The 12,317-nt window shown below is 38.5% G+C and overlaps 1 protein-coding gene and 1 pseudogene across 1 annotated transcript; one reads left to right on the top strand and one right to left on the bottom strand.

Moving 5' to 3' along the window:
• The first annotated feature begins 2,540 nt into the window (after nucleotides 1-2,540).
• Nucleotides 2,541-6,918, top strand: BRS3 (bombesin receptor subtype 3). Its single transcript, XM_016216541.2, has 3 exons — nucleotides 2,541-2,974; nucleotides 4,543-4,894; nucleotides 6,508-6,918. Exons 1-3 carry the CDS (start codon nucleotides 2,541-2,543, stop codon nucleotides 6,916-6,918), a joined length of 1,197 nt encoding a protein of 398 aa, XP_016072027.1.
• A 2,870-nt stretch (nucleotides 6,919-9,788) lies between these two features.
• LOC107539932 (mortality factor 4-like protein 1 pseudogene) lies at nucleotides 9,789-10,780 on the bottom strand (annotated as a pseudogene).
• Between the last annotated feature and the right edge of the window lie 1,537 nt (nucleotides 10,781-12,317).

Here is a 12,317-nt window from a genome sequence, read left to right as displayed (position 1 = left end):
CTGTGTGACCTTGTATGAGATACTTTCTCCCTCTGAACCTCATTTCTGCCTCTGAAAAAATAGAGGATTCAATTTTATCATATCTCGAGTCACTTAAATCTCTGATATTCTGGGATTCTAGAATTCTAGAGATAAGAACACCATTATTCCAACAGCACCCCAATATCACTGCTCTCTCCTGACATCTCCTGACTAGAAGGAAGAGGGAGGAGGAAGGGCAGGCTGGTGGCGGCAGCTTGAAGAAAAGCATACCTGAGATCTTTGGAATCCAGATGATTTTGGAAATCATACACAGGTTTTGTTTCTTGCTGTGTGGCCACCAGCTGAGGTGTGAATTGGGAGATACTATTTGCTCTTTGCTAAAAGATATCTAGGAATCCCAGAGAGATTTTATCATTAGTTTTGTGGGAAAAGATATGGACCATATAAAGCTGTTTTCTATAGAGAACATCTTAATTCTTTTTTCTTTTCTTTTCCCCACTGATTTTTTTAGAGAGAGTGGAAGGGATGGAGGGAGAGAGAGAGAAACATCAATGTGAGAGAGACACATCAAGTGGTTGCATCCAGCATGCACCCCAACTGGGGCCGTGGATTGAACCTGCAACCCAGATACATGCCTTTGACCGGGAATTGAACCCACAACCTTTCAGTCCACAGGCTGACGTTCTATCCACTGAGCCACGCTGGCCAGGGCTATAGAGAACATCTTAAAGACCTGGTCCAGTGCATATAATTACTAAGTATGTATACTAAAAGCTAAGGTATTTGGGTTTACCCAAACATTTCCCCTCCCCATTCCTGTCAGAATAGCTATTTAACTGAGTAATTAAATTATCTTCGGAGATAATTTCATAAAGGGTAGAGGATAGGTGTGTTTTAGGTACTCAGATTAACCAGATAATTGATTCAATTAATCCAATTCGCTTTCCCTGTAGGATGTATTACACCTATTTTCTCAGTATAAAGAGCAATCTTTGTTTGCCCCTCCTGTTCACTGGCTAGCCAAATTCTTTGCTGCTTTTCACTTCACTTCCCAGGCTAATTCTTATATGGATATATATATTTATAAACATCTTACTACAAAAAGTTTCTCCTAGCTAAGAGATTATCCTTTGAAATTGATCATTTCAGAAAATATTTCTTAGCAGGATATATTATTAAATGCCTCCAAACTGCTGGCTTCCCACTCCCAAACAACCCCCTACCCCACATACACACACATAAATCACATACTTACATTTTCTGTAACAAGGGCCTTTTCTTGCTGGTACTAAAGTAAATTGTCTTGATTTTCTGCCTCCTTCCGTTCATATAATCTACAACTACATGCTCATCACCTCTCGAGCAACCTATGGCTTTCCCTCAGTTGAAAAGAATGATTTTCATTCTTACAAGTCCTTTTGTGTAAGAACCTTGAGCTGTGTTCTGTGTTATTTTGTTTTGGAACAAGGCAGATTAATTGCAACCATTTCTAAAGAGAAAAATCCTAAAAAGCATTTAAAAATATATAGCATTAAAACAGACAGTCAAACACTAAAAACTGTTTTATTAGGACATTTAGAGAAAAGCAACTGGTAGTTTTCCTGCATTTTTCATCTCATAAAGATTGCTTTGCAATTGTGCAATGCAGACCCAGTAATACGCACAAAGTTGAGAATTACCATGTGTAAGAGCGAGGTGATAAGCCCAGGTCACCTGAATTACCCCTCCTTGGAGGTGACATTAGCCCTGTCAAAATGTGAGCGATTTATTTATTTATTTTTTTACCCTCACTACAGGATATTTTTTCCACTGCTTTTCAAAGAGAGTGGAAGGAAGAGAGAGAGAGAGACATCAATGTGAGAGAGAGACATGGATTGGTTGCCTCCCACATGCACCCTCACAAAGCTGGAGATTGAGCCTGCAACCGAGGTAGATGCCCTTGGCAGGAATTGAACCCTGGACCCCTCAGTCTGCAGGCCAACACTCTAACCACTGAGAAACCAGCTAGGGCAAAATGTGAGTGATTTCCCTGATATGAAATCTAGAGAAGTGGGTTCAGGTTTGTGCTTCAGGGGACACACATACTTATTTATCATGTAAAAGATATTGCATTAGGCCATGCTTGACTGCAGAAAAGTGAATGATGAGTTCCAGAAAAAAAGTGACAAGATCTATATAGATCTTCGTGGTCCAATATCGAAGCAGAGTGATTCTAATAAACAACAGGTATTAGTCTATACTATCAGGGTATTCAGAGGACTCCCCAAGAGGTAACAATATGCAACTGCAGAGCATTTTCCGGGCCCCCTCCTACTGTCACTGAAGCACCAATGAAACTCCTCCACCTGTGACTCTTCACTGCCTGATTCCTGAGCACTTAGCCAAGCATGCTGGGAAACAGAAAAACTGAAAGAAAGCAGTATCTGGATGTCTTGAGTTTCCTTGCCATTCTGCTCTGTTTCTCCAGCATCTCATAACTAGATGTGGGCATTAGACGTGACAATCAGCTACATTTGAGCTGAACAGGAGAAATATTAAAGGCATAGTCTTCAGAAGAAATGCCTCAAAGGCAGCCTCAGTCACCTAATGAGACTTTGATTTCAATCACAAATGACACAGAATCATCCAGCCCTGTCGTTCCTAATGATACCAAAAATAAAGGATGGACAGGAGACAATACTCCAGGAATAGAAGCATTGTGTGCCATCTATATAACGTCTGCTGTGATCATTTCAGTGGGCATCCTTGGAAATGCTATTCTCATCAAAGTCTTTTTCAAGACCAAATCCATGCAAACGGTTCCAAATATTTTCATCACTAGCCTGGCTTTTGGAGATCTTTTACTTCTGCTAACTTGTGTGCCAGTGGAAGTAACCCACTACCTTGCAGAAGAATGGATGTTCGGAAGAATTGGATGTAAGGTGCTCTCTTTCATCCGGCTCACTTCTGTTGGTGTATCAGTGTTCACGTTAACAATTCTCAGCGCTGACAGGTGGGTTTCTTTTTTCTCAGTTATATTTGCCGGAGTGTGAAATGAGATGGGGAAAAAAAGGAAAGCTTGTACTTAGCGTTCACTGGCTACTATTCTGCTTTTCTCACGCTGTAAGCCCGGTGTAAGATTGAAAAATTGGGGGGCATTTTAAATAAAAGTTGGTGTACGAACATTAAAATTCCCGTGTTAGCATTAGAGGAGAGGTTGAAATTGTATGTTTTAGGGGTAATGTTTTCTCTTTGAGGTGTAATTGCTTGCTTGAAAGAATATTTAAAAAATGTTTCCCCCTCCCCAATTTATCACCGAAAATTGTCCCAGTTGAAAAGAAAAACAATTCATGCTTTATACGTTAGTGCAGCCTAGTGGTGCAATATTGTCAACATTAAAACATCAGTCTAAGTGTGAAATTGACCATATATGCATTACTGACTACCGGAAGATCAGTAAAAAAGACTCATGCATCTAATTTATTTGAAATTTACCAAATTGATTAACGGCAGAAAAATGGTGAGGTTTTCAGCTCCCTGGTAAGTCAGTGTAATGTCATTACTTAATTGTATTTGTTTTCTCTCTGGGCATTCAATGACATTGTTGTTTTCAGAAAAATAAATTAATCTTGTTCAACTTTTAGAGCTCTATGGATAGAGAGTGTGAGACCCTCCGGCAGTCAGTATTCAGGCTCTGTTAGGATATTTGCAGTCTAAGTATTGTGTGTTTTTCTGTCTTCCTATTGTAGAATGGTAACTGAAAACATGAACAAAACTGGGGCTCTAAATTTTAAAACTGATGCTTAAGAAAGTCTGCAAGAAGCCTATAAGGAATCAATGCCTGATAGGACTGGGAGGAATAGCTTCTTCAGATTCTGGAATCTGAGAGGATGAAAAGCTTTCCCGGTGCCTTTTTTGGATCTTTGCTTTGACTAGATTTTTAAGTATTTTATTTGTGGTCAGATTTACTTAAAGGCTGTAGATTTTAAGGTGGATATGTCAGAATAAAGAGGCATCTTTGCATGAGCACAGGGCTTCCCATTTCACCCTCACCTTGCCCCAAATCTACCTGCAACAGGCTTGGGCAACAAATTAACACTTTTCAACAGGGAAGAAATTAACCCTCTCCTCTTTCCTGCATAAAATAATGGAAATCTTTTTTAGGAATTCCATGACTGCTCACTCATGAGCAAAGGAGAACTAGGTTTAACATCAGTCACTTATACAAAATGTATTTTAGAATACTTAAGGTAATGCTCAGGTAGTGAATTACTCTCAATCACACATAAAATCGTGCTGGAAAAAACTTATTTGTCCTAAATAGAGGATCTACATATAAAATTACAAAATTGCAAATCTGGAATATCTCATACTGGTGAATAAAAGAAGAAGTAATTGGCACAGATAAAAAATACTGGGATGTATTATGTATATTTGAAACCATAACTAACTCCAGCTGGTTGATGTTGACTTAAGTTACGTACATTCAGATAGGAGGTAGAACTGGATGACTACTTTTAACCCTAAGGTTCTCTAATCAAGATATTTATTTGATCTTTTCCTATATTTATGTGTTTCTAGATACAAGGCAATTGTAAAGCCACTGGAGCAACAGCCCTCCAATGCCATCCTGAAGACCTATGCCAAAGCTGGCTGCATCTGGATCATGTCTATGATAATTGCTGTACCTGAGGCTATATTTTCAAATGTATATACTTTTCGAGATCCCAACAAAAATACAACGTTTGAATCATGTACCTCTTATCCTGCTTCAAAGAGGCTCGTGCAAGAGATACATTCTCTGCTGTGCTTCTTGGTGTTCTACATGATTCCACTCTCTGTTATCTCTGTCTATTATTCTTTGATTGCTAGGGCTCTTTACAAAAGTACCTTGCACATGCCTATTGAAGAACACAAACATGCCCACAGGCAGGTATGTATTAATCAGGACTCATGCATGAATTTAGAAGTGAAAGGTCCTAGTTTAGCACCTGTGAACAATAAATACAATAACACTGTAGTACTTTTGTTGTGGTCATGGGCTCTGGAGTCTGTCAGAGCCAGAATTTAATTCCAGCTCCATCACACAATAGCTGAGCAATCTTGAGCAAGTTACTTAACCTCCCTGAGCCTCAGTTTCCTCGTCTGTAAAAAGAAGATTCAGCGTGGGTGTTATATATGAAATGCTTAGCATAGTTCTTGGTGCATAGTAAGCATTCAATAAATGGTAGAACTACTATTATTAGAAAAGGGACAGCTGAAGTTTGGGAGCAGTCAAAATTATTTACCCAGTGGAATAGTGAGGAACGTTGCACAAGGGGAGACTATAAAGAGAAGCATCTTTTGCTTTAAAAAGTGTAACAGAATGATAGAAAAACACAGGATGATACAACTGGCAAGAAGCTATAACATTATTCAATGCAAACCACTTACACACAGATGAGTAAACCATAGTCTCCAGGGATGAAGTGCCAGTGGCAAGAGAGAAGTGACTCACAGACGCTTGTTTAATCCTATTGACAGGAATTCCTAAAAGAAAAAAAAGAAAAAAGACTATTGCAAGAGCCATGTGTGCTCTCCTCCCATAAATATGAACAAACTAAAAAGAATGATGCCAAAACATTGTTCCATTTGATTTTTAAAAATGCAACAGGATTTCTATATTTCTTGAGGGAGAAGAATAATTCCATTTACCTCTTGACAAGTTTATGGAGAGCTCAGTGCCTTTTTTTTGGAGCTGGTCCATTGGGTTGGTTAAACAGTGGTGCTAAAGTTGCATGCCCACGTGAACAGTTATCTTTGCTCTATCTGTGACCACAAGCAATGTCTTCATTTCATCTGGTTAATTTTTCTTATTAATAGGTGTAAGATTGGCCCTGAATGGCTAGCTCAGTTGATTAGAATGTCATCCCCATACTCCAAGGGTGTGTGTTCGATCCCCAGTCAGGGTACATACAAGAAACAACCAATGAATGCATAAATAAGTGGAATAACAAATTGAAGTTTCTCCCCATCCTCTTTCCTCTCTTTCTCTCTAAAAATCAATACATTTTAAGAAATAGGTGTAGGATTATTTTCACATATGAAGAAAGCACATTGGTTTTATTCCTTTGACTATATATTTAGAATTCCCATAAAATAAAAACAATTTTGGTACCAACTTGGCAACTTTCATAAACCCCAGAATAATATTCACCTAGTCACCTCTGCTAGTATGGTGAAAGCAGTCTTGCATAGTATCTCTCTCTGTTCTTAATTAAATGAAAATTTCCAGAATTCAACACTTCTTGAGATCATTGGAAATGTCCTAGAGGATCTCAAAACCAGAGGTGGGCACCTCTGAATTAGAACTAATAAGATCAAGATCATGGGTCACCATGTTGTATTCTATAGCCACAAGCTGCCTTCCCACACGTCCCAGGCAGTTATGAGTAAAAGCACGTTTAAAGGGACACAAGCTTGTTAACTATAAATTTCTATGTAAATTTAGAGAATGGCTCTTTAAATGATTTTTTTTTCTTTTGCCATTTTTCTTCCCTCTTATAGATTGAATCCCGGAAGAGAACTGCCAAAACGGTGTTGGTGTTGGTGGCTCTATTTGCTCTCTGCTGGTTTCCGAGTCACCTTTTGTATGTCTACCGCTCATTTGCTTATGAAACCTATGTGGACCCCTCTGCTGTTCATTTTGTAGTCACCATTTTGTCTCGGGTTCTGGCTTTCAGCAATTCCTGTGTAAATCCTTTTGCTCTTTACTGGCTGAGCAAAACCTTCCAGGAGCATTTTAAAGCAGAGTTATTCTGCTGCAAGGCAAAGCAGCCTGACTCTCTAACTGCGGATATATCTCTTGACAACCTGACTGTGATGGGAAGGGTTCCGTGTGCTGGGAGCATGCAGGTTTCTGAAATTAGTGCGACCTTGTTCACTGGGTGTAGTGTGAAAGAAGAAGACAGAGTCTAGATTTTAAATTAAAATAGTATTTTTCCTCCCAGCGTGTGTATTTGATTCTGAGCTGGGGATAGGTGTATGGTGTCAGGGTTTTTGTTGTTTGTGAATTGTGTTGAAATCTTACGAGTGAAGGACCCTTATAAGTAAAAGACAAACCATGATTTTCTGTAATGTATAAACATTAATGTTATTGGGCTTTCTAAATAAAATGAAGCTCCCTAGTACATGTAGAAAGACACATTTATAAATGTCAGTGGGTTCTAAGGGAGGTTTCATAAAATGAACAGGCTAACATTTAAAAATCTAATTTGTTTCCATCACATCTATAATCCTTCTAATTTCTCATATATCCCCGTGATTTGCATAAACTGTGTTTGTACTTATTTATGTGGTGTAAATCTAGCCATTATACCTTGCATATGAGAAGGGGATCAAAAACATTTCTTCTGCACTTTTCTTAAAAAACAAAGTCCTAAAAAATAAACCTTCACAGGTTTTTTTCACTGCCTCTCTCCATTAATCCCTATTCCATTATAACTAAAGCTGAGCAATCACAATGAAAAGGTTTTGGGGTCACAGAGTATAAGATAATGAGTAAGGATCTGGGGCAAGGAGCTTGCCTTACTGGGTCAACACTTACTGACTTAATGTAGTTCTACTTACAACTACCATTGATTGACAATTGGGCAAACTTTCTTTCACAAATATTTTGAAGAGCTTGCCTTATTTACAGGCAGAATAAGTGGCGTTTATGGTGTCATTTGAGGGTCCCAGGAAACCCCTGTTGAAAAATCTGCCACCTTGCCAGTGTCTGAAATTCTTCCTTTAAGGAAATTCATTTCTTTCTGGTAAGCAGTGCCCTCTTTCTAAAAAATGCAGAAGTGACACATGAAATCCCTACCACCTGAGTGTGCAGTTGTTATCAGATCATCTTCCTGCTTGATTTCCTTAAATCTGCTGGGGTGCTTAAGTCCTGTAAGAGTATGGCCTGCTTAATCTCTGCCCTTGGAAATAAAATATAGGGTTCTGGTTTCCTATCTTCTGCTGCTACTTGCTATTGCTATGAAATTGTTAAAATTGTGATTTCAAACAACAGTTTTCAGTAAACATCAGATTGAGATTTGTGATTTCAGAAAATGTTTTCTTGGGGTAGTTTAAAGCATATGTTTGGCACTAGAGATAGCTAAATTAGCATTTTCAAAAACATGATTTGGGAGTGTGCTTTTGGTAGCTTTGAGCTTTCTTTAAATGGCTTGTGTATTTATAAACCTTTGCTAATGTAGCTCAAAAAGGGGATATATATTAACACTAGACTTTACATTTCTGTAAAATTGGTTTACTTTGGGGGTGCCAATATTGTATTAGTATTATTTTAAGTTGGACAGTGTAATAAGTGCAGAAAAACAAATAAATATTAAAGCTTCAAATAACACTGTGTAACTTCATATTCTAAAAACAATCCTGAGGAATATCAGAGTGAAAGTGGGGGTAGGGAAGTGTGTGGGGGAGATTAATCAAAGAATTTACACACATAACCCATGGACACAGACAATAGTGTGGAGAAGGCCTGGGGGGCAGATGTCGGGTGGAGGGGATCAATGGGGGAAAAGGGGGACATCTGTAATACTTTCAACAATAAAGATAAATAAATAAATAAATAAATAAATAAATAAATAAATAAATAAATAAATACAAACAATACTTTTGACAGAATATAACTGAGAACCCACTTTAATCCCAAAATTTAAGTTATTTTCAAGTCAAAAAGCTCCCAAAGATTTTACTATTTTCCTCACTCTGGGTATAAATTACATCTTTACTCTCCTAGGTATAACATTTTAGAGATAACTTGATACAAGTACCAGATTACAAAAGCCAAGAGAGAGCCTTTTAGCAGTTGATAAAACTAGAGTTCAAAGAGCTTTCATTTTCTTCATTCTAAGTAATCCCAAAGTGACTTAGGGGTCCGATATAAAATAATTCCTTAGTTTTATAGGGCATCAGTCTCCCTTAGAGAGTTAAAGAGTTGGGATTAAAATTCATGGCTTTGTGTGTTTTTTGTTTGTTTGTTTGTTTTTTGCTTTTGTTTTTTGGAGGAGATGGTATTTTTAAATTTATTTTATTTATTTTATTTATTTTTTACAGATTATCCTTGTCAGGACTAACTTAACAAGTACGCTCCAATATCTCCATTTTCTTTCACACTGCCCATTGTGGTGCCAGAAATGTTACTGTGGAAGATATCACTTCTTTGGAGAGGGCTCTAAATGGGTGGAGAGATGGGACACATGAAAAACAAATTTTATATACTTCTCAATTTTGCTCAGACCCAGACTTAGAATAATGGACTTAATAATATGCTATAACACAGGAAAACAAAGGCACAAACTTAGTTATAACCAAAATGTCCAATGGGCAAGTGTTTGTCATTGAAGATGAAAGTGTCACAAAACATTTAACGCTGGCATATATACTGAAAATAGAAATTTGGGTTTAAGAATTTCTACAGTTAAAACCATTTTAGGTCAGGGACCTATCAATCATTTGTCAAAAGGAGTTACTTTTATTTCCACTAGTCTTGAGATTATAGGAAGTGGGGACAGGAAAATTCCCAAATAGAGTTAGCTTGAATAAGCCATTAAAAAAAAAATCTCATTTGGTATAGTTCAGTAATTTTCCAGAAAAAGTTCCTAGGCCAGATAGGTGACTTCTCTGGCCAAGCAATTTCTGCTTTTGTAGATTAATGTGTTTTTTTGGGGGGGTTAGCTGTAATCCCTTTTTTCTCTGTTTAAAATCAAACAGAAAACAAACATCAATTCTATTATACACTAACATTTTAAAAGTACATCATTTGTACAAGAGAAGGACTAAGAACAGAAATGTGTTACAGAGATCCAAACATAAGTGTAAGTAAGTGCTTCACTCAGCTTTCCGGTGGTACTCAGGAGGAGCCACTTCATAGTTGCTGGCACTAAACAAAGTTTCAGAATTCTTTGCCAGGTATTTTAGGAAATTGTGAAGATAACTCAGTAACAAAGCATGGCTCTTCTCATCCAGAGGTGTATAGTCCAGCATCGCTCCAATCTGTACAAATAATCTCAGTAGATGTGGCGCTCCATACACATGGAACTTGGGGTGCATCAGGGTGGTCTGCGAAAATTTCGGCATACTGTGGTCTCTCAAATTTGTAGAGCAGCTGAGTGCCCAACATTACATTGAAATATTCCTTTATCCCCGCCGCAACTTCATGAATAGCATCCTCCTTATTATCCATGTTTCCTAGAGATTTCTTGTAATTTGCATAATCGTCCAGAATGGAATCCACATTCTTCTTGGCAGGAAGATAACAGGGCTGTTTCTGGCGGGTAATTAACTCCCAGTCATCAACAAACCATGGTTTTAGTTCTTTAGGAATCTTTACTTCAACTCTGTTCGTGAATGTTTCTTCATTTTCAACAGTAGGATCTACTCCAGCTCTTTTCTTGCGAGGAGGCTGAGGTGTCTCACTGGTGCTGCCACCATCTCCATTTCCAGGTGTTTTCTGTTTGTTCTTTTTCGTTTTCACTTCAACGTTTTTCTGTTGCAGACCAGATGTTTTCTTTCCCAGGGCAGCCCCTCTCATCTTCCCCTCTGCACACTGTTCTTGATTGGCTTTTTGAAGTTTTCGCTGTTTCTGGAGATTGGTGCCAACATATTTGAGTATTCTGCTTTCTGGGACCTGTTCATCCCAATTTTTATTCCACCCACTGTAATGTATAAAATATTTCACTTGTTTGTCCTTTACACACTTTGCTTCATAAAGAAGAGGCCAATGAAAGCACAGCACTCGCTCACCCTCTTGGAATTTAGGCTTTGGGTCCTGCTTTGGCGCCATTTATAGGGATTTGCCGCTGCCGCCTCCTTCTCCCACCACTGGACTACCGCCCTCCACTCGCCACCCCATCCAGTTCCCAGGTTAATGTATTTTTATCCACCAAGAAGGTCATGGCCCAGAGAAAGACAAACATTACGTGATCTCACTTATATGTGGAATCTAAAGAACTTAATAAACAGATGAACAGAATAGATTCAATGACATGGAAGCATAGATGAGACTGACGAATGTCAGAGGGATGGAGGAGGGCGGGTGGGTGGAGGGGAAGAGGTTACCCAAAAAATTTATATGCATATATGCACAACCCAAGGACACGGACAACGGTGGGGAGAGGGACTCGGGAAGGGGGTGGGATGGGGTGGAACGGGTCATTGGGAAGAAAAAGGGACATCTGTAATATTTTAAACAAAAATAAAATAAAATAAAATAATAAAATAAAATAAAATAAAATAAAATAATAAAAAAAGGCCATGGCCTATCAGACTAGGAGTACAGCACAGATTACTATGTACAGAGGTCAAAGAGAGAAGAATGAAGAAGATATTAGGAAATAAGCCAGCTGTCTGGGTTCCAAGATGGATTTGGCTTCCTGGGTACAGCAGCCCTTCAGGCAGCCCATCTACATTCTTATCCTGGAGTTTCAGGAGATCCCCCCTATCTTATAATAATGAGTCCCCCCTTTTTGCTTATCTTGAGCATTTCTGTGACTTGCGAAAAATCTTAAAAAAGACAGGTTACGAAGACAGAGATGCTTTCAGATTACCTTGGTTACTAGGGAGTTAATTCTATGAATACATAGGGAAATAAGAACAAAGAGGAGCCAGGCCTCATAGAGACAATAGCATTGTTTAAAAAATAACTGTCAGGTCTCATGGTCTAATAGAATGCCATTTAGGTACAAGTGTGCTTAGCTTCCAACTCCACTGGTATAGTAACTCAGTGACTCTCTATCACTGTGTCAGCTTCTCCTCTCACCTCTGGGGAACTTCACAGCAGGTCTCTGTTCTGCTTATGACCATTCCTGTATGAGCCTCCCTGCTTCTGTGCTACTCTGACCCTGTCCCTGTATGTTCCAGATTCATTCTTCTCACTGGGGGAGGCTCTAATTGGCTCAATTCATCAAATTGTCTAGAATGCAGGGCTACCCTGTCAAGTTGCTTCACAGGCCTCTGGATAGCCTTTGGGCTAGGGTGGCTGGGTCACATGGGACACAGGCATGAGGAACCTTTTTGACTACCTACTCAGAGGATCCTGTGGATATCGCAGGCACTCAGCAGGCACTAGGGTTATGTAGCACATTATCACCTATGCTATTAATTCACCCAGGAATGAAATGGGAGTCCATAACACATTGCTGGAAACAGCTGTATACTATTTTTGGATCCAGGAAGAAATATTTACTGATGCTTAAATGAGCCTAATAAAATTCATATTATCTATATTATAAAAATGCATGCAAGTTCAGTTCTCCAATAGTTCCCAACACAAGAACATCATAAAAAAGAAATGTAATTGGAAAAAAAAAAAAAGAAAAAAA

The sequence above is a fragment of the Miniopterus natalensis genome, chromosome X, assembly GCF_054644295.1.
Source record: "Miniopterus natalensis isolate mMinNat1 chromosome X, mMinNat1.hap1, whole genome shotgun sequence".
Taxonomy (NCBI): Eukaryota; Metazoa; Chordata; class Mammalia; order Chiroptera; family Miniopteridae; genus Miniopterus; species Miniopterus natalensis.
This window is presented reverse-complemented; position numbering and strand designations above follow the sequence as displayed.